Source organism: Myxine glutinosa, chromosome 7 (assembly GCF_964187855.1).
Source record: "Myxine glutinosa chromosome 7, kmMyxGlut1.1, whole genome shotgun sequence".
In the NCBI taxonomy this organism is placed as follows: domain Eukaryota; kingdom Metazoa; phylum Chordata; class Myxini; order Myxiniformes; family Myxinidae; genus Myxine; species Myxine glutinosa.
In genome coordinates, this window is record NC_136267.1 from 61,666,820 (window position 1) to 61,689,943 (window position 23,124).

The following is a 23,124-nucleotide window of genomic DNA, read 5'->3' on the forward strand; positions in this document are numbered from 1 at the left end:
ACCAGCACTTCTGGAACAATGTGCTCTGGACAGATGAGTCAAAGGTAGAGATATTTGGCCACAGTACCAGAAGACATGTTTGGCGAAAACCAAAGACAGTATTTCACCACAAGAACCTGATACCAACTGTAAAGCATGGTGGTGGAAATATTATGGTTTGGGGCAGCTTCGCTGCATCAGGGCCTGGGCAGCTCACCATCATAGAATCCACTATGAATTCTTAATTGTACCAGAGGGTGCTCGACGATAATGTGACTCCATCTGTCGGAAAGTTGAAGCCCAACCGAAGGTGGACCTTGCAACATGACAATGACCCTAAACATACCAGTAAATCCACCAAGGAATGGCTGCAAAGAAAGAAATGGAGGGTTCTGGAATGGCCAAGCAAAGCCCGGATCTAAATCCCATCAAGATGTTGTGGGGGGATTTGAAGCGAGCTGTGTATGCAAGAAACCCCTCAAACATCGCACAGGTGAAAGAATTCTGCATGGAAGAGTGGGCAAAAATTTCTCCCAGTCGATGTCAGAGACTGGTAGACAGTTATAAGAAACGCCTATTTGAGGTTGTTTCTGCCAAAGGGGGCAATACCACCTATTAGAGCCAAAGGTGTACTTACTTTTTCCACATGCGAAATTTGCATTTATGTTTATTTAAATTATACAACGGACTACAAAATGTAAATGTTTCATGATATTTGTTATATTATATCACCTTTGTCTATCAATATTGTTGAAATGAAGATCAAATAGCTGTATGTTGAAATATGTTGAAAAAGTCAAAACTTTACATGGGGTGTACTTACTTTTTCACGTGACTGTATATATATATAGCCAGTGGTCTTTTTTTTTCTTTTTCTTTTGACGTTCTAGTCATTTTAGCGAAATCAATGACAAATTAATTTTCAATTTGAAATATAGAGGATTTTATGCATGTATTGTGTCTTTTAAGTCAAATACAAGCAATCACAAACAATGTCGATTCAACTGTTTGTTTGTTTTTTCCACTAGCTTCCCAAATTATTTTGAACATGTTTCTTGACTGCAAACAACTTTTTTTTTATTGTTCTCACTGGGGTCCCCTTTGGCTGCCGAGGCCAGTGGTGTGCTTTCACCACAAAAGTCCCACAGAATTGCAGACTCTTCCTGACCATTAGGAGATTCACATTTCAGCAGGACATTGATCCGACGCACAAAGCTAAAGCCAAACTGGAGTGGCTGATAAGAATAAAATAAATGTTCTTGAGTGGCCTGGTCGGATTCCTGACTTGAACCCAATTCAACATTTCTGGCGAGACTTGAAGATTTCACTCCATCGATGATCTCCATCAAACTTGGCAGAACTAAAGCGATTTATATCTAAAGAATGGGCAAATATTTCACCATCTCACTGTGCAAAGCTGGTAGAGACATATCCACAAAGGTTCATAGCCGCCATTTCTGCAAAAGCCGCTTCCCCCAAGTACTGACTGAAGGGGCTGAACACTTTTGCAACCAGTGAATTTTGATATGTAAATGTTTTTTGCACGTATTCCTGACATGTAACCTCCTTAAACTATAACGGTTTGATCTCTTCAGTTATGAATAAAAAACAAGTCCATTTGTAAAAAATTGTTTCTCCATAATTCGTAATTCATCTAAATGTGGCATTATTGGTCGGGGTGAATACTTTTGCAGGCCTCTGTAAATATCTCACAGGGAGCATATACCGTAGTACAACTTTGCTCACCTAAGTGTAGATTTCCTATTTCTTCATTTACAATAAGTACAAATAATATTTAATTGAAGCAGCTAACTTTGAGTACAAGCACATTTTATAAAATATTTTTCCTGAAAAAGTCACGCATTGTTGCACAATTTGACGATCTGCTACGCATCTTATCTATATTTCCACTAACTCAGCTTGAGTGTTCAAGTAAATTATTTTTACACTGTACTTGGGAGTTATACCTGTATCGTACTTAGTATCACAGAGCATGGCATTAATCTTCCTGTGCTTTCATACCATGGTGCAGATAATCAGTGAGGACCAATTCAAGCAGTTGGAGAAGATAAAGACAATTGGCAGCACGTACATGGCAGCATCAGGCCTGAACGATGCCACATACGACAGACAGGGAAAAAGTCACATCACTGCAATGGCCGACTACGCTATGCGCCTCATGGAACAAATGACCCACATCAACGAACACTCCTTCAACAATTTCAAAATGAAGATCGGTATGTCGAGGGGTGCATAACGCTAAAGAAGCTAGGGTCTTAAAATGATGCACAGTATTAAACAGAGGGTGGAGGGGGGTGAGTCCATTGGGGGAGAGTTTGAATGGGATTGGGTTTCACTCATGCTTCCTTTGAAACAGCACAACTCATTTTTTTTCAAACTTGGAGTTCGTTACGATCAATAATTGTTTTTGTGGCCATTGACTCATAAGGTAAGCAAAAGTTGTGGATATCTGTCCCCACCTCTCTGAAAAACATCAACAACCCCCTTCCTCCACTCTCCTTTCTGTCTGCTTTCTATTTTCTTCCTCCATACTCTGCATATTGAGTGATAAATAGCACGTACAATTAAAATATATGCCATAAATGTGGTAAGCTTGTTGGTAGAGGTGTCTTTCAACTTTCTGATCTGCAATCTCATTTAATGATCAAATCCTGACATCAAACTTGCAGAACGTGTTTCATCAAGGTTAGGTCATTTCTCCACCCAACCATCGACACATAACTCAAATCACCAATAATAGCTCATATTATTGATTAAATCGAATTTTTAAAAAGCTTAAGGACCGCGTTATGCTGCACGAACCAACAGCCAAGACCAGTGGCAGGCTGGAGTACGAAGTGTCTATGTGTACGACTACGAGTATCATGCTGATGAACATTTTATACCCGACTGGAGCGTATGATGTAATTTTGTTAAAGGCAGGAATGTTATATAGAGCATATACAATTATTGCACTTTGATTACACATACAGGCCTTCAGAAAGTATTGTCAAGTCCGTAGCCGATGAAGACCAGCCTTGGACAGATAGCCGAACGTTGCTTTAACTCTGAGGCGTATTTTGAAACTTGGCGGGATTATCTTTTTGCACGCGCGGGAAAGGCCCGAAGCCTTATCTAATCGGATGGCCGCCATGGGGTTTTATTACTCGAACCCACAAACAAGTAAACGGATACAACACAAAAGTAAAATGCAGCAGATAATGAATTTAATGAAATAATTGTGAGACGATAAAAATGAATGTGAGGTAAAAACTATTTCCTAATTTGACACGTCTCCACTCAGATTTGTATACAAACAAGGGGAATGATTAAAGAAAATAAAAGGAAAATCCCCCCTTTGATTTGGCACTCAGCTCTGTGGTCTTAACGAGTACCCTGGTGGGATCGGTCGCTGAGAGAACCGCGTGTCGAAGCGCCCGGACAATGGTGCCGGTCAAGCGCGCCCGCACACCGAGCCAGCAGCAGGCAGCCACACATACCCACATTCAATCCCAGAGAGAGAGAGAGAGAGAGAGAGTCCGCTTCTTCCTCCTCCTCTCCAAGATCGTACATGAGCCAGGATCAGCCAAGCCAGGGACAAAAGACAAGAGTGACCGCCCGATCCGATTGTCAGAACCAAGGAGAGTCAAAATAATGTGACTGTGTCACTTTGGGACTGTGCAACGGTTTCGTGTGCATTTCTCTTGGGTTTCCGGCTCCCAAGAGCCGGTCCCTCGAGCGACGGGGCTTGCTTTGATCTCTCCACGGCATCAAAGTTTGAGTGTTTTCCCGTTCGTTTCTTTGTCAAATTTCCGCTGCGTATTTTGTTGTGTATGTGTTATTGTGTGTTTCTATTTGGTTTTGGTTTTGTAGTTGTTGCAAATTTGTGTGTAATTAGTCGTTTCTTTGTCCGCGCCTCGTGCGGCCTGGTGTCTCATGCGGCCTCCTCGTCTCGACTTGTGCCCTGCCCCCTATATTCTCGTTTGTTCTTTCACCTCTGCTCCTGCTTTCTCAAATCCACATTCTCACTTAGAGACTTTTCCCAGATTGTTTTCATGGTTTTGTTTAAATATTTATTTATATATGTTTAAACCGCAGCGGTGATCCCCCCCCCCCCCCCCCCCCAGGATTTCCATGTTTTAAACGTTTCCCAGTGTGTACCCTGGATAAGAATAGGTACGCCGTATCCCTGCGTGTCGTAGGAGGCGACTAAGAGGGTTGGCGTCAGGAAGGGCATCCGGCTATAAAAAAAACATTGCCTCAAAAAGAGAACCATGACAATTACAACTACATGTGGGCAGGGTACAGCCCGAAGTGGAGATCGGTTTCTGAGGTTTGGGACATGGAATGTAGGGACAATGACAGGGAGATCAGGAGAAGTGGTGGAAGTATTGGTCAGAAGAAGAGTGGACATATGTTGTGTGCAAGAGACGAGATGGAAGGGAAGTGGTGTGAGAATGGTGAAGGGTAGGCAGGGACAGAAATACAAGTTTGTGTGGCAAGGGTGCCTGGAGGGCATGAATGGTGTTGGTGTCCTGTTTTCTGAGGAGTTTGTAGACAGTGTGGTGAGTGTGACTAGAGTGAGTGATAGGTTGATGATGGTGAAAATGATGATTGGAAAGCTCTTGGTGAACGTCATCTCGGGATATGCTCCGCAGGTTGGTCGGAGCGATGAAGAGAAGGATAAGTTCTGGTGTGCGATAGAGAAGCTGATGGAAAACGTGAAAGATGAGGAAGTTGTTGTGGTAGGAGGAGACCTAAATGGACATGTGGGAAGGAGTATGGATGGTTTTGACGGAGTTCATGGGGGTTACGGATATGGTGTGAGAAATGGAGAAGGTGAAAGGATTTTGGAGTTTGCTGATGGAGCTGATTTGTTGATTTGTAATACTCAGTTCCAGAAAGAGGATAATAAGCTTGTTACATACACGTCAGGTGGGTCGACGACAACCGTTGACTACCTGATGGTGCGTAGGCGAGATAGGGGGCACCTCCGAGACACAAAGGTGATCCCGGGGGAGGAGGCTGTTTCACAGCACCACTTGGTTGTCTGCGACGTAAGGGTGAAAGGTGCGAGGAGAGCTCGGCGGGTGAAGTACCAACCGAGAATGAAGGTGTGGAGGTTGAAAGAGGGGACAGTAAGGGAGGCATTAAAAGAGAGGCTGAGTAGGGTCGAGGATTATGTGGTTGAGCTTGAAAGTGGTTGGATGTCAATGAAAGCTAGTCTGTTGGGAGCCGTTGGTGAGGTATGTGGATGGACAAATGGACCACCGAGGCACTCGGAAACATGGTGGTGGGATGATGAAGTTGGAAAGAGGATTGACGAGAAGAGGAAGAAGTTCAAGGAGTGGCAGAAGGCGAAGGGTACGGGAGCAGAAACAGCAGAGCATGAAAGTTATAAGGCAGCCAGGAAGGCTGCAAAGAAAGAGGTAGCAAAGGCGCAGGAGGCATGTAGGAAAATGTTCGGAGAACGCTTGGATTCGGAAGAGGGTCAGAGAGCGGTATTTAGGATTGCAAAGCAGATAGCGAAAGAGAGGTGTGATGTGATGGGGGTGAGCTGCTTGAAGGATGAAGTGGGACAAATCGTTGTCGACCCAGATGGAATTAAAGGAAGATGGAAAAGATATATGGAAATGCTGTTGAATACAGAGAATGAATGGGATGGCAACATAGAGAGTAACCCAGTTTTAGGACCGGCAGAGAAGATAACTGAGAAGGAAGTTGAGGAAGCGATAAAAGCAATGAAGGGTAGAAAAGCGGGAGGGCCGACGGGAGTTGTGGGAGATATGTTGAAGGCAGCAGGAAGTTGGGGTGTGAAGAGAATGACAGAGATCTGTAATCTGGTGGTGAAAGAAGGCCGCATTCCAGTGGATTGGGAACTGAGTACCCTCGTCCCTCTATACAAGGGGAAAGGTGACCCTCTGGAGTGTGGCTCGTACCGAGCGATAAAGTTATTGGAGCATGGAATGAAGGTATTGGAAAGGGTGTTGGAGAGGAGGATAAGGAAGAAAGTGAAGATCGACGAAATGCAGTTTGGATTTATGCCAGGAAGAGGAACGACAGACGCGCTTTTCATTGTGATGCAGTTGCAGGAGAAGTACATGGAGAAGAGGAAGAAGTTGTTTCTTGGGTTTGTTGATCTGGAGAAAGCATTCGATCGGGTTCCACGCAAAGTATTGACATGGGCATTGAGGAAGTTAGGAGTGGAGGAATGGTTGATCAGAGTAGTGATGGCAATGTACAAAAGAGCGCGCACAGCTGTAAGGACGAAGGACGGGAACAGTGGTGAGTTTGAGGTGAAGGTGGGAGTGCATCAGGGGTCGGTACTAAGTCCACTACTATTTGTAGCTGTGATGGAGGTGCTGGCTCAGAATGTAAAGGAGGGTTTACCATGGGAGTTGTTGTATGCAGATGATCTGGTGTTGATTGCGGAAAGTATGGATGGACTGAAGGAAAAGATGAACACGTGGAAGGAATGTATGGAGACAAAAGGTCTGAAGGTGAATATCGGAAAGACAAAGGTGATGGCAAGTGGTAAAGCATGTGGTGAGGTGGAAAGAACTGGGAAGTGGCCCTGTGCTGTGTGTAGGAAGGGTGTCGGAGTGAACTCCATTCAGTGTACAATGTGCGCTGAGTGGGTTCATCAAAAATGTAGTGGTCTGAGAGGGTCATTAACCAGTGTGGCAGCTACATTCAAATGTAAGGTGTGCACAGAGGGAGCTGCAGATGGAGGAAATGTTGAGTTGGATCTTGGAGACGGTGTGAAGCTGGAAGGTGTGAAAACATTTTGCTACCTCGGAGACATGCTGAATGGAGAAGGTGGATCAGACTCGGCAACGGTTGCTCGAGTGAGATCTGCATGGAAGAAGTTTCGGGAATTGAGTGGCGTGCTGATGATGAGGGGAGTGTCGTTGAAGCTGAAGGGAAAGGTGTATGCTGCATGTGTGAGAAGTGTTATTATTTATGGGAGCGAGACATGGGTAATGAACGTAGAGCAGCAACGAAGGTTGGAAAGGGTGGAAATGCGAATGGTTCGACGGATGTGCGGAGTATCGTTGAGAGAGAGGAAGACAAATGATGAATTGTGAAAGATGATGGGAATAGAGCCTGTGATTGATGCTGTGAAGAGGAACAGGTTGAGATGGTTTGGTCATGTGTTGAGGAAGGATGAAAGTGACTGGTTGAGAAGAGTGATGGAAATGAATGTAGAAGGAAGTAGAAGACGGGGAAGACCGAGAAAGACTTGGCTAAAGATGGTGGAAGAAGAAATGCGGGCAAGGGGGTTAACAAGGAGAGATGCAGAAAATAGGGCAAAATGGAGAAGATTGTCATGGGGACCGCAAGGCTTACCCCCGCTCTAGCAGGGAAAATGGCCTTTTAAAATGCATGTTGTGTTGTGTTGTTGTTCCGGCTCCCCAAAAACGAGTATTTTGCTTGTTGACATGGTCACACAGATGAAAATGTGCTTCATCAGACATGAACAAATTGTTAGCAATGTTTTGGTTAATATTTCCGTCCATAAATGAAAGCATTCCCTCACAAAAATTATTGCTGGCAATCTCATCATCTTTACTTAATTCCTGGACAGTTTGAATTTAATAGGGATAAAAGTTTAAATCCTTATGCAATATGCGGCATAGTGACGTGTGAGAAATTCTTAAGGCTGATGCATGCTTTTGGCTGGAGCGATGTGGACTTCTCAAAACTGACTCCCTTACACCCTCAATGTTTTGTGCCGTTCTTACTGATTTGGGTGGTGGTCAGTGCTCCTGGTGGTTTCTCTTTTAAAGTTGAACCGGTCCTCTCAAACTTCTGAACCCATAACTTGATAGTACGAACAGACAGCACATTTCCATGACGTTGAACATTGAAATGGAGTTTGAATTGACGTTGTGCAGCAGTTGCACTATCATTATTCTTGTAAAAAGCTTTGATAGCGAAAGCGCGTTCTTCACCCGACCAGTTCCACATGGTCACTCCAGTGTTCTGCCTGCAAAAAATAAAACGAAATCAGTAAGAAATAAAAATAATAAAAATGCATGTTATGTAAGTACTTCAATATCATGAATCAATTTATTTTGAAATACCAATTTTTATTTCCTTCACACGAATTTCAAAAATGACCATATTTCTGGCTTGCCCTGTACAGTCACGTGAAAAAGAAAGTAATCCCCATGTAAAGTTTTGACTTTTTCAACATATTTCAACGTACAGCAGCTATATGATCTTCATTTCAACAATATTGATAGATAAAGGTGATATAATATAACAAATATCATGAAACATTTACATTTTGTAGTCCATTGTATAATTTAAATAAACATAAATGCAAATTTCGCATGTGACATTTATCACTACTTCAAATACCTAAAATTAGAATCAGGTGCACCAGCTCAGGTGCAAATGATTAGAACATCGTTAAAGAGGATCTTGGAAGAACCTGTCTTATTTAAACCTCAGACATTTAGTTTGGTTTGCTTTTTCTTGTTCAAGTGTGCGGCGTCACCATGCCGAGATCAAAAGAGCTCTCTGAGGCCTTCAGAAAGAAGGATATAGATGCCTACGAGTCTGGGAAGGGATTTAAAAAGATCTCGAGATGTTGTGGGGGGATTTGAAATGAGCTGTGCATGCAAGAAACCCCTCAAACATCGCACAGCTGAAAGAATTCTGCATGGAGGTGTGGGCAAAAATTTCTCCATTAAAAATTTAATTTTATAAATTAAAAATTAAATTAATTACATAATTAAAAATGAAATTAAAAAATTAATTACTGTGGTCTCGCCAACTGCCCAAATCCTATCTGGCTCGTGACTTTTGGGCCACCGTGTTATATATACTGTACTGGTATGGGTATCCGCCATTGCCCGGTGCTGTCCTAATCCTGTTGGCATTTTCAAGAATTTTTTTGTGGGGTCTAAAACGCTTCCATATACCCACTAAGGAATGGGGTCAGGGATCATTTAATATTACCTTTCACATAGCTACAACGGCTTTAGGCACTTCATCATCAGCTATTTTCAGTGCACTGCTGGAAAAAGCCTCAGCATGTTGACGCCATGTTGCTCTGATCCTCTTGCTTTGTTGTTCCATTTAACTCTTCCCCAATATTTGTCTATTTCATCCTCCTATCTTAGACGTGGCCTTCCCCTGTTCCTTCCTGTTGCCATCAGTAGGTCTCCATGTTGTTACTATTGTTGTCCACCTGATAACTGTCCTTCTGCTGATGTGTCCTGCCCATTTGCATTTCCTGAGTTTGATTATTTCTAAGATATCCTGTTTTGGTTTGTTCTCTGACCCATTTATTTGTCTTTCTATCTCCAAGTAATACCTACCATATTTTGTTACATATTGTGTTGTTAACTTTTTCTCTTTTTTTTTGTTAACACCCAGGTCTCTGCCCCATAGATGATAGTTGGAATAATACACTGATTGAAAACTTTCCTTTTCAGACATATTGGTAATCTACATGTCATGATGATACTGAGATTTCCATATTGTGACCATCCAAGTTCGATTCTTCCCTTTATTTCTTGTTCTTGATTCTTTTCCTTGAGGCTAAAGTTTTGCCCGACATATATGTATTCCTTTACTTCTTCTCCATGGTTTCCATTTATTAGGAGTTTTCCATGAGGGACAAGAAAGTTCATTACTGCTTTGGTTTTTGACATGTTCATCTTCAGCCCACACTTCATGCTGGTTTCAGCGAGTTCCCGGAGCATGGGTTAAATTTTCTCTAAACTTTCTTCTAAAACAACAATGTTATCTGCACATCTTATGTGGCTAAATTTTCCCCATGAATGTTGAACCCTTATCTTGCAAATGAAGTGATCGAAATATATACTCCAGGCAGTGAATAAGCCTGGTGTTGGCTTAGCGGTTAGGGTGCCGGCTTGGGATCCTTGGATCCTGAGTTTGTAATCCTGGTCGATCACTGAATTAACGCCAGGGGGATTGACTCAGCCTGTCATCCTTCCGAGGTCGGCAAATTGAGTACCAGCTTGCTGGGATGAATGATCACGGTGTGTGCCCCGGTTTAGAATAGGTACACCGTATCCCTGCGCATCGTAAGAGGCGACCAAAGGTTGGCGTCAGGAAGGGCATCCGGCCATAAAAACATTGCCTCAAACAGGGAACCATGATTGTCATGGGGCCCGCAAGGCTAACCCCCGCTCTAGCGGGGAAAATGGCCTTAAAACGATCATTCATTCATTCATTCAGGCAGTGAATAATTTGGGCGAGATCGTGTCACCTTGTCTTAGGCACCATAGAGCGATTAAAAGATCATGGCTGTTCCTCCAGACATATATCAAGCTTTCAATGCAGTCTGCAATCTGCTTTGCTCTCCAAACTCTCTGCCTATGGCATTAAAGGCCAACTCCCCACATGGCTTACTGACTTCCTCTACTCTTGTAGTCAACATGCGGCACTCAACGCAATCCTTTCATGCCCTCTCCTTGACAAGGCTGGAGTGCCCCAAGGCAGTGTTCTGGGCCCAATACTATTCCTGATCTTCATCAATGATCTCTCTGACTCTCTGTAAAATCCTCTTTATCTATTTGCTGATGACTCCACCCTCTGCCATGACATCTCCCTTCCTTCAGACAGGCAAGCTGCTTCTTCTTTCCTCTTTTCAGACTTTGACAAAATCACAAGATGGCCAAACACTTGGAATATGTGTTTCAATCATGAAAAATCTCACACTCTCACGATCTCTCTCTGAAATGACTGTCTGGCAAACCCTCCCATCTACTGTCTTCACAATCCTCTGGGATCATTCCATCATTCAAACTCTTGGATCTCAATATCAGCCATGGTCTTTCTTGTATTGGGCAAAAAAATATTTCATAGTTGGCCTACAAAGCTTGCCTCGGCATCCTCCATCATACAAAGTCTTTCTTTGGCACAGCTGAACTCCTATCCACCTACAAGGCCTTCATCCACAGCTTGATGGAGTGGCACTGCTCTTCCCTCTGATCTGGCTCCCCTGCCTCACATCTTGCTTAGCTTGATGCCATGGAAACCAAGGTTTCAATATTATTGGAATCCTCTACGAAGAAGCTGAGCCTATCGGCCTATCACTTCGCCATCGCAGACAAGCGGGTGCTCTCTTTGTCTTCTACTGCCTCATTTTTGGTCTTGCAACCTCGACTCTTTCTATGCTTTCTTCCTCTAAGTTTTCGCGGGGCACACGCAGTCCACAATCAACCCCCTTATGGTGAAACTACTTAAATGCAGGGTCACTGCTCACCTCCACTCATTTGTTTCTGTATTTCCCACCTGTGGAACCAAATTCCACATTCTCTCCAATCTCATTCTTCCCTCCAGACGTTCAAGACAGCTGTTCACCACCTTCTCAGAATGTCCCCAATCTAAAACCATTGTTTTTTCTACCCTCGTTAACTCCCACCTCAATCCCTCAGCCTTCCAATTTTCCAGTTTTGTCCTTCGTCGCACCGCGGCGTGAAAGGGGGACTATGGTTTTCCCCTCCATCCGTGTGTGCGTCCGTCCGTGCGTGCGTGCGTGAGTACGTGCGTGCGTAAACGAAGGACCGAATTCTACTTTGGTGTGTGGGTGCAACCCACGTCAAAATCCAAGATGGCCGCCGCCATGTATGTCTGACGCCATGTATGTCTGATCCTTATGAGCGGAATATCTTGAAAAATAAGCGAAGTACCAACTTCTAATCTGGTGTGTGGGTGTATCTAGGCATAAGGAAGAACGCTATTGAAAATTGTGTCGCCACGTCAAAATCCAAGATGGCCGCCACCATATATATGTCTGAACATTGTGAGCGAAATATCTTGAAAAATAAACGAACTACTAACTTCTAATCTCGTGTGTGGGTGTATCTAGGCATAAGGAAGAACGCTATTGAAAATTGGGTCGCCACGTCAAAATCCAAGATGGCCGCCACCATGTATGTCTGAACCTTGTGAGATGAATATCTTGAAAAATAAACGAAATACTAACTTCTAATCTGGTGTGTGGGTGTATCTACGCATAAGGGAGAACGCTATTGAAAATTGGGTCGCCACGTCAAAATCTAAGATGGCGCCTTGCGTCTTCCACTTTGTCAACTCACATCACTTCACCGACGGGGGACCTCGGCATAACGCTTGTCCCTCCTGAGTTTCCTTCTGTATCCATCTCATCCACTTGTCCCTCCTGAGTAAAAACATTGCCTCAAACAGGGAACCATGATTGTCATGGGGCCCGCAAGGCTAACCCCCGCCCTAGCGGGGAAAAATGGCCTTAAAACGATCATTCATTCATTCATTCATTCATTCATTCATCCATCTCATCCACTCCATGCTCCACGTCTACCACCCCATTCCTCCCACACCCACTGTTTGTCCAAATCTCCCTCTATCTTGGCCTTCAACTCTGCTGTTCTCCACCTCTTTCTCTTTACCGTTCCTTTTTTTCCTGTTGCGTCCTGATATGTTCATTGTACTAGTACTAGACTATTTCTTCCAAAAGGCTCGACTATTTATACAAGAAAAATCATTAAATTGTAGCCAACAGAACAGGTATCAAAATTTAATACAAAATCTGGCTGAGTTGCAGTTCGCCCTCCAGACCTAAGTGCCCTCCAGATTTAAGTCCAATTGAACATGCTTGGGAAATCCTAAGGAGTCGTATTTTTCTTCACCCAATCCACCCACAGTGTTTCTTGATAAAATGGAAGGCAAAGAATGCACAGCCTGAGGGAAATAATGCACAGCTTCAGGCAAATAATGCACAGCTTGAGGCAAATGATGCGCAACATCCCACAGCGAGAGCGGGGTAATCGGATTTGCTCAATGATAAGACTTGTACAACCTTGTGTATTTGTCAATGGTGGTTACATGTTATTTATGCCAATCTAAATGGTCTGTAATCATTGATCATTGGTAGGCTGGTATCGGTGCCAACTGGCTCGGTCATTTCAGACAGCCATATTGTTTTCATACAAATAATTACCTTTGGCTTCCACTGACATCATATTTGTTTACGGGGTGCACATATCAATGTGCTGTTCCTCCTCCACCAGAATATGAGCATGTTTGAACATTCAATCCAAACAATACCAGCCTTGTTAGTTTATGATCTTAATTTATTTTACGAGGAGAAAAGAAAAGAAAGAAAAGCTGCTTTGCTCACCCAACACTGGTTGAGCACACCTGCAAGTTGAGCATTTAAACTTGAAAAATTCCAAAGTACCCAGGAACCAATGAGAAAATGGCATGCAGTGGTAACTTTGACTGCAGTGATTCTTTCAATCAAAAGAGGTGGTTACACACAATGAAAATGTGTTGCTTGTCTACACATGTTGTGAAATCAACTCTTCCAAGGAAGAATGACACAAATGAAACAAGAAAGAGCAATCGGAGATTGCAAACTCTCGCCAGGATGTATTTTCAGTGGTTTTTTAAAAGGCTTTTGTGTTTAAACAAATATGGAGGCCGAACCACGTGACCGATGACGTCATCATTTTTTTTTCCTCCACCAATTTATGCCTACATGACGCTCAAGAAATTTCATCTTGATAGGATGAAGTTTTGCACTTGTCGAATTATGACGTCATCATGGAGGCACCTATGACATCATCATTAACATTTTATTCCCCATGGAGAGTTCTTTACAATGAGCCATGTCTCAATTTTTTATATTCAGCGCTTTCAGAGATATAGAGGTGCAAAGTTTTTCGGTTTTTCCAAGATGGCGCCCATACCACGTGACCTATGACGTCATAGTTATCATAAAAAATTATACAGGTGGAGTTGCACCTATGGTAGAAATTTCCTGTCAATCGGACCAACGGTTGCAGAGAAAATCATAATTATTCTGTGCGGACAAACAGACACAGACAAACAAACAAACAAACAAACAGACAAACAAACGGACTCAAATGCAATACCCTCTCCTCAGGCGAGGGTAATAACAGCATATAGAAGCGTTATATATTTAAATGAGGAAGGTATAAATGGCATACTTCACACATATTTGTTGAGAAGACATTTCTGGTTTATACAACATGCATTTTAAGGCCATTTTCCCTGCTAGAGCAGGGGTTAGCCTTGCGGTCCCCATGACAATCTTCTCCATTTTGCCCTATTTTCTGCATCTCTCCTTGTTAACCCCCTTGCCCGCATTTCTTCTTCCACCATCTTTAGCCAAGTCTTTCTCGGTCTTACCCGTCCTCTACTTCCTTCTACATTCATTTCCATCACTCTTCTCAACCAGTCACTTTCATCCTTCCTCAACACATGACCAAACCATCTCAACCTGTTCCTCTTCACAGCATCAATCACAGGCTCTATTCCCATCATCTTTCGCAATTCATCATTTGTCTTCCTCTCTCTCAACGATACTCCGCACATCGTTGAGAGTGGGGGGAGGGGAGGGGAAGTATGTATATTATGTATGTATATTGGTTGGAAGTATGGTTTATGAAGTATGTATATTGATTAGGCTGAGGACTTGCCAACTGGTACCATTTACCTAGTACCTGGGCATGGCCTACTGAACAGGCACTTTGTACCTGGATATACCATTTACCAGGTACATGAGTATGGCATACTGTTTGTCTTTCTCTTCCTTGCTTGCTCCTGATCGATCTATGCTCTCGTTTTTTTTTCTTTCTCTCAAGGCTTGAATGTGGGACCTGTAGTGGCCGGTGTCATTGGAGCCCGCAAGCCTCAGTATGACATATGGGGAAACACGGTGAATGTAGCAAGTCGCATGGACAGCACTGGTGTACCGGATCACGTGCAGGTGCTGTGTGCCAGAGCACTCTCAGAATGTGTGTGTACACTTGTAGTAGAGATGAAGAAACTGTTTTTCAGGAATGCTAACTCTCATGACGGTATGTATATACTTGAGCAATATACAAGCTTGCTTGTCAGCAACAATCAACCTCTTTGACATTTTTTTTGTGTACCGGTACTACCAAACACAGTGAAGGTAAACCTTTACGCTTTACTAAGATGCAGGAAGCATGCGATCGGAATAAAACAGATGTGCAGGCAAACACCAAAACACGACGACAACAATTAGTGCAAAACACAATAACAGTCTTCCTGTAACAGTCAATGTGAAAAATAATGAAAAGTTGTATCATAAAGAGCTAAAAGAAAGCATCAACAAAAACAACAACAACAGGCATTTTAAGGCCATTTTCCCTGCTAGAGCGGGGGTTAGCCTAGCGGGCCCCAATGACAATCTTCTCCATTTTGCCCTATTTTCTGCATCTCTCCTTGTTAACCCCCTTGCCCGCATTTCTTCTTCCACCACCTTTAGCCAGGTCTTTCTCGGTCTTCACCGTCCTCTACTTCCTTCTACATTCATTCCATCATTCTTCTCAACCAGTCACTTTCATCCTTCCTCAACACAAGACCAAACCATCTCAACCTGTTCCTCTTCACATCATCCATCACAGGCTCTATTCCCATCATCTTTTGCAATTCATCATTTGTCTTCCTCTCTCTCAATGATACTCCGCACATCCACCCAACCATTCGCCTTTCCACCCTTTCCAGCCTTCGTTGCTGCTCTACGTTCATTACCCATGTCTCGCTCCCATAAATCATAACACTTCTCACACATGCAGCATACACCTTTCCCTTCAGCTTCAACGACACTCCCCTCCGCGTCAGCACGCCACTCATTTCCCAAAACTTCTTCCATGCACATCTCACTCCAGCAACCGTTGCCGAATCTGATCCACCTTCTCCATTCAGTATGTCTCCTAGGTAACAAAATGTTTTCACACCTCCCAGCTTCACGCCGTCTCCAAGATCCAACTCAACATTTCCTCCATCTGCAGCTCCCTCTGTGCACACCTTACACTTGAATGTAGCTGCCACACTGGTTAATGACCCTCTCAAACCACTACATTTTTGATGAACCCACTCAGCGCACATTGTACATTGAATTGAGGTCACTCCGACACCCTTCCTGCACACAGCACACGGCCACTTCCCAGTTCTTTCCACCTCACCACATGCTTTACCACTTGCCATCACCTTCGTCCTTCCGATATTCACCCTCAGACCTTTTGTCTCCATACATTCCTTCCACTTGTTCATCTTCTCCTTCAGTCCATCCATACTTTCCGCAATCAACACCAGATCATCTGCATACAACAACTCCCACGGTAAACCCTCCTTTACATTCTGGGCCAGCACCTCCATCACATCTACAAATAGTAGTGGACTTAGTACCGACCCTTGATGCACTCCCACCTTCACCGCAAACTCACCACTGTTCCCGTCCTTTGTCCTTACAGCTGTGTGCGCTCTCTCGTACATTGCCATCACTACTCTGATCAACCATTCCTCCACTCCTAACTTCCTCAATGCCCATGTCACTACTCCCATGTCACTACTAAAAGCTAAAAGAAAGCATCAACATCATTTATTTAAATGGAGGTAATCTTCTATATAAAATGGAGCAAGTGTATGTATGTATGTATGTATGTATGCATGTATGTATGTATGTATATATGTATGCATGTATGTATGTACAGTCGTGGCCAAAAATATTGGCTCCCTTGCACCTTTTTCAAATAATGCACCATTTCTTCCAGAAAATTGTTGAAATTTTAAAATATCCACAAATGTATTTCTTTGGTTTGCAGTGGAACAAAACAAAAAAAGCTGAAAAGGTTAATAAATCTTAGCTTATTCCACAAAGAAATCCTAAAATGGCCCGAACAATATTATTGGCACCTTTTAGAAGTTGTTAGAAGTAATTAGATTCCAAGCAGGTGATTCTCCTTTACTTTGGAATTGAACTCACCTGCAGGTGCGTGCCTGCAATGTACAAGTCACTCATTCGACCAGTTTGAATGGAGAAAAGGAGTCATTCTGCTGTTTTGTGTCACTGTGTGTACTGCAATGAGCATGGGGAAAAGAAAGAAAACCAGACAGTTGTCCGAGGAGGTCAGACACAAGATTGTAGCCAAGTATGGACAATCTCAAGGCTACAAGTCCATCTCCAGAGACCTTGATGTTCCTGTCTCCATTGTATGCAATGTTATCAGGACGTTTAAGGCCTGTGGCACTGTAGCCAACCTCCATGTACGTGGCCGCAAGTGAAAACTTGATCGAAGATTGCGGCAAAGGATTGTTTGAATGGTGAATAAAGCACCTCAATCAACTGCCAAACAGATTCAAGCTGACCTTCAAACACAAGGTACGACAGTTTCAACTCACACCATCCGTCGCCAACTCAATGAAAGGGGATTCTATGGGAGGAGACCCAGGAGGAACCCCCAGCTGAGAGAGAGACGCAAGAAAGCCCGACTGGAGTTTGCCAAAATTTGCGAACCCGACTGGAGAATGTCCTGTGGACAGATGAGACCAAATTAGAGCTTTTTGGTAAAGCACATCATATCTCTGTTTACAGAAAACAAAATGAAGCCTTCAAAGAAAATAACACCTTCCCTAGTCAAACATGGAAGAGGTTCATTTATGTTTTGGGGTTGCTGTGCTGCTTCTGGCACTGTGTGCCTTGAATGTGTGCATGGCATCATGAAATCAGGAGATTACCAAGACATTTTGGAGTGCAATGTTCAACCCAGTTTCAGAAAGCTCGGTCTCCGTCGAAGGTCATGGGTCTTGCAGCAGGACAATGACCCCAAACACGCTTCAAAAAGCACCCAGTAATGGTTCCAGACAAAACGTTGGACTGTTCTGAAGTGGCCAGCAATGAGACCAGATCTAAATCCAATTGAACACCTGTGGGGAGATCTGAAAACAGCAGTTGGGAGAAGGCACCCTTCAAATCTGGGAGAACTGGAGTAGTTTGCACAAGAAGAGTGGGCCAAACTGCCAGTAGAGAAGTGTAGGAAGCTCATTCATGGCTATAGGAAGCGATTGACTACAGTTATTTTGTCCAAAGGCTGTGATACAAAATATTAAGTCTCGGGTGTCAATAATTTTGTCAATGCCATTTCTTTTTATTTTCTGATTCAAAAGGATATATTAAGTTCTGAATCAAAAACAAAGGTTCTGTAATATTAACAGTGACATCAAGAAAGAATTGTGGAGACCAAATAATTTTGTCAATTTCAACTTATTTTTAGAGAAAATTGTTTGTTATTTGAAAACGGTGCAAGGGTGCCAATATTTTTTGTCATGACTGTATGTATCATCGACTCCTCCAGGAGGATTTGAACGAGGAAGCTGAAACTTTCAGCGATTAATGAAGGCACCTTGAAGTTGTGCACGTGCAAGTTTTGTTTGACTTCATCAAGTTTTGAAGAAAAAAAAAAATTCGGCCATCTTGATATTTTCTTTCTTTGGGGGAAGGTGGAAGGTGCAATTCGAATTATCCGAGCAATATAACCATAATGTATGATTATATATTTTGTTACTGTCTCCGGAGTGGAATCCCGCTCCAAGACACCGAATGTGTTACGGTCCGGGGTTCGGGTTTACTACGAGGGGGTTAACCTCCGTTTCCTCCCGAACTTACTGGACCTGCGGCTGCCACGCACGAATAACTTCGTACTTAGCAGGTTGTGAATCAGCAACTACGAACGCCAATCGGAGAACGTACCATGCGTACCCTCCGGCGGTTTCCTTTGTCCTTAATTGGAAATTGACACGGCCGAGCGAAACCGTTGGTCACCGCCAGAGGGATTTTGCTAAAGCCATTCAGTCGATGTTAAACTGGATACAAACATGGCGGATCAATCGAGAACAGACATTCACAGACATTCACAGACAGAAAGAAAGGAAAACGTTTAAACAATTTGATTTATAACAGATATTTACAATGTGATTATTTTATGATATTTACAATGTGAAATGATTATATTTTGGTGAAGATCAGATTCGGATCCGGCTACTAGAATTTTTTAAAGTGATTCTTCGCCATTGGGAGATAGGGCCAAAACGATACATAGCAGGATATCTCAAAAATTTATGGATGGATTTGGACGAAACTTGGTGGCCCGGTTGGATGTCTGACAACGAGGATTGGATTCGATTTTGGTGAAGATCTGAATATGGGTTCTGATATGAGAGTTATTTAATTTTTTAAGTGATTCTTCACCATTGGGAGATAGGGCCAAAAACGATACATAGCAGGATATCTCAAAAGGTTATGGATGAATTTGGATGAAACTTGGTGGACAGGTTATGAGTTTGACAAGGAAGATTCGATTCAATTTGGGTGAAGATCCAGATCCGGATCCGGTTGGTATAATTTTTTAAGTGATTCTTCACCATTGAGTGAAATGGCCAAGCAGGTGGAGGTATGCTCTACTGAGTGCCGTTCTAGTTTTGGAACTGTGTGAGACTGCAGGGGGATTTTTTACCAGATATACTGGATGTCATCAATATAACATACCCAGGAATTTTCCAAGATGCTGTGATGAGGTTTTGTATAGATTCTTTTGTATTTTTTAGCCTCTATCATTCCCATTAAAATGTTGGCGTGCGATGGTGCAATAGGGGTGCCCATATTGCACCATCGCACCCTGAGTTTGAATATAATGTCATCCGTTGAATTAGCAAATTGTTTAATTTGAGCATCAGTTCCAATGGGCACATGAGGTCTTGGGTAGGTGGTATTGGGACCTATCATGTATCCAGTGCTTTGCGGCATGCAGACAGGCCTTCTGAATGTGGAATATTAGTGTAGACTGTAGAGGGATGTAATGTCTGCCGTGACTTAAATTGATTTGGGAGTTAAAAGATGAGTATGTTTTGGTCAGTGTTTTTGAATACGAGTCAGAAAACTAGTTGTGTCCTTCAGATGTGACGGGAGATTAATTACAAGAGGATGTAAATAACAGTCAACAAATTTTTATATAATAACAGTTGGACATGCGCAGCCAGATACATTTGGCCTACTTGGATGCCTTGTGTATCTCAGGAAGAACATAAAAATAAGGATACGGAGGTTCTTTAGGAACCAAGCGAGATTTAATGGCTTCATCTGCCTGGATATAATTCACTGCCCTTTTAACCTCCGAGATGTAGAAGGGTGGGGTCGGATTTGAGCTCTTTGTAGGTATCACCATGCAGTTTTTTGTTGTTTGTTTTTTGTATACTGAATCGAGGCTCGTGAAAGAGCTAACATTTATTTCACAAACAAATCAACCAGACAAACAAAATATATAAAAAGAGGGAGCGGAAGACAAGATGGGGAGAGAAGGGGAAGCACACAAACACAACATTTGAGAGCAGGGAGAAGTGTGGGAGGGAGAGGGCTTGGGGGGGGGGGGAGGAGGTGTGGGAAGGGGGGGGGGGGGAGGGAGAGGTATAAAACACAAGGGGACCAAGGACTTCCAGGACAGAAGTTGGTATTTCAAAAAAAATATTGGGATTACCTTCTGCAATGTAATCGGTAGTCGACATAATGACAACAGCAGAACCTTTATCTGCTGGCTTTATACCAAGTCTTTATTACGTTGGAGATTGTAGAGTGCTTGTTGGTCTGACTTTGTAATTCTTATTATGTCTCGAAGAATTATATTTTTTGGCCGCATTTTTTTATTTGTAGATAGGGATTGTTCACACGTGTTGTCCACTGTCCAGGTGCTTTTTGGTTTGGGTAAAGTGAGTTGTGGTGTTATAATATCGGTGTAGGTGATTGTATGTGTGTCTGTTGGTGATGCCTGCTGTGGAGCTGTTGGTACTGTATGTACTTTAGCAAAGTGGGCTTTCAATGTCATTCGCCGACACAAATCTTTTACATCTTCTCTCAATTGTAATTGGTATATTTGTGGTGCGAATGGGCAAAAATGTATACCCTTAGAGAGCAAGCTTATTTCAGCCTCACTGAGGGAATGATTGGAGAGATTGATGATCCCTTGCTTAGGGAGATCCCCCAGTTTGTTTCTGAATATATATATATATATATATATATATATATATATATATATATATATATATATATATATATATATATATATATATATATATATAGATATACTAATATATATATATAGTAATATATATAGTAATATATATAATTTAGTGCTCCAACCCAATGAGTGAATGCCATGACGTCACTGCCACATATGTTTGCCCTGTCTGTGAACCTCCGGAAGAGCCATCCCGCAGCTCTAATGTACATCATGGAGATGTTCATTCAGTTACCGTCACAAGTGCATGAAAAACTCACAGTTGCCGACCTGGTTTCGCCCTTATTGGGAAATCATCATTTATTTTTTTTTCATGATGGAACTTCTGGAGCACTGCCCAGTAGCGCTCACCGTTGATCGTCACCGCCCTGCTGTTGTCATTCTCAAAGCAGTAAAGCCATAGCATTCCCCATCTGGCATTGAAGGTGCAGAAACATGTGACCTTAGACCCTTTCAGGTACCTCTCAGTGATCTCCGGAGGTGGTTCTGCCCCCCAGAAAATGTTGTTGTGGTTGTTGATTTAGTCTCGTACCATAGAGCCACCACTTTTGTCTTCTGCTCCACTGTCAATGGCATAGTTGAGCTACGGAGCTAGAAATCCCAGGGAACAAATACCACGATAACACCAAACTGTGAAAAGGAAAATGGTATAGGTCATAAAACAAAGAAATGGCTGGAAGTCGAAGTTGTATCAATCTTTTTGAAACACCCTGTATATGTGTAAATGTATATGTATATATATATATATATATATATATATTTATTTATTTATTTATTTATTTATTTATTTATACATATATACAGTGCGTATCAAAAAAAAGGTAATCCGAATTCAAGGGGTTAATATGCAAAGGTTATTTAGTTTGACAATTTACATGTGGTTTACCAATTATGAGGAGACCCTCAGCTTTCCAATGATGCCTTTCATGCATCATTGCTGTCACACATGACCGAGTACATGTTCATTGAAAATGACAAGTTCAAATCGCATTTTTACAAGTTTGGCTAATCAGTGCAAGACAGTTTTAAATGGACGCATTACTTGTCGACTGCCAAGTTGATTATGTAAAATTGTTTAGCTGGTCTGGTAATCGTCGGTTGCATCATCCTTTGTTTAAGATGGGTATTCAAGATGGGCCTACAGTATATGGGTTTAGAGACAGTCTGAGTCATTGAAAAGATGGTTCAACTTAGGACTGAACAGCGGGCCTTCGTGGTTCCAACCTTTCACCAAACTGGAAGTTTGCAGTGGACTCGTGATGCGTTCAGCGAACGTTACCCAGAACGGGAGCCTCCAGCAGCCAAAACCATCTGGGTGAATGTTAGAAAATACCAAGAGCATGGCACTAACCTCAACCGCAACAAGGAGAATTCTGATAGGCGCACTGGGCGATCGGAAATGAACATTGCAGCAGTAAGGCAGCAAGTTTTGGAGCATCCTCGGGATACCAGCACAAGACAAAATGGGATGGGATTGCCTTCGGCAACATTCAACCGAATCACAAGACTGGACCTCCACCAACATCCATATCGGATTCACATTTAGGATCAACTTATGCCAGGGGATTTTGCCATGAGGTTGGTGCTTGCCAGATGGTTGATAGCACATTGCGAAGCAGATGTCAATTTCCTGCGGTATCTCGTTATCGGCGACGAAGCTGCTTTCACCATGGATGGCAAGGTCAATACCCAATACCCATAATGTTCTTGAATATGCACTGACAGGACAACCCCCGGAATTTAATTTTGACACCAACATGAATCGACAAAAGTGGACTGTTTGGTTGGGACTTTGTGGAAGTGGTCAGGTGATCGGACCATTTTTCTTTCAAAGGAATGTCAATGGTAACAGGTATCTGCAGATGATCAATGATTAAGTTTTACCGCAGCTGGAGGAGAACTTTGAGCGACAGGTTCGTGGTGTCTTCAGATATCTCTGGTGGGCCCAAGACGGCGCCCCAGAATATCATCTTATCGCTCTCCGAGATCGACTGAGGGAACTCTTTGGAGACCGAGTCTTCGCCCTCATCCATGCAGTGGAATGGCCGCCAAGATCACCTGACCTCACACCATGTGATTATTTCCTTTGGGGACATTTAAAGAACAAGGTGTTCATAACTCCTCCCCGTGATCTTGACAAATTGCAGGGCCGTATTCGACATGAAGTGGATGCTTTTGCGCAATGACCCGGCTATGGTGAGACGAACAGTTCAGGGCATGTTCCGCCGCTGTGAGCTTTGTGTTGAAATGGGAGGTGGACGTGTTGAAGGTGTGGGTGCAT

The 23,124-nt window shown here is 42.9% G+C and overlaps 1 protein-coding gene across 2 annotated transcripts in view; it reads left to right on the plus strand.

Moving 5' to 3' along the window:
- Window positions 1-23,124, plus strand: part of ADCY5 (adenylate cyclase 5) — a 417,663-nt gene that overhangs the window by 388,376 nt on the left and 6,163 nt on the right. For both annotated transcript variants that reach the window (XM_068122451.2, XM_068122452.2), the window contains exons 19-20: window positions 2,012-2,216; window positions 14,613-14,737. In XM_068122451.2, the coding sequence (XP_067978552.1) occupies window positions 2,012-2,216; window positions 14,613-14,737 (330 nt within the window). The remainder of the gene's footprint in view (window positions 1-2,011; window positions 2,217-14,612; window positions 14,738-23,124) is intronic.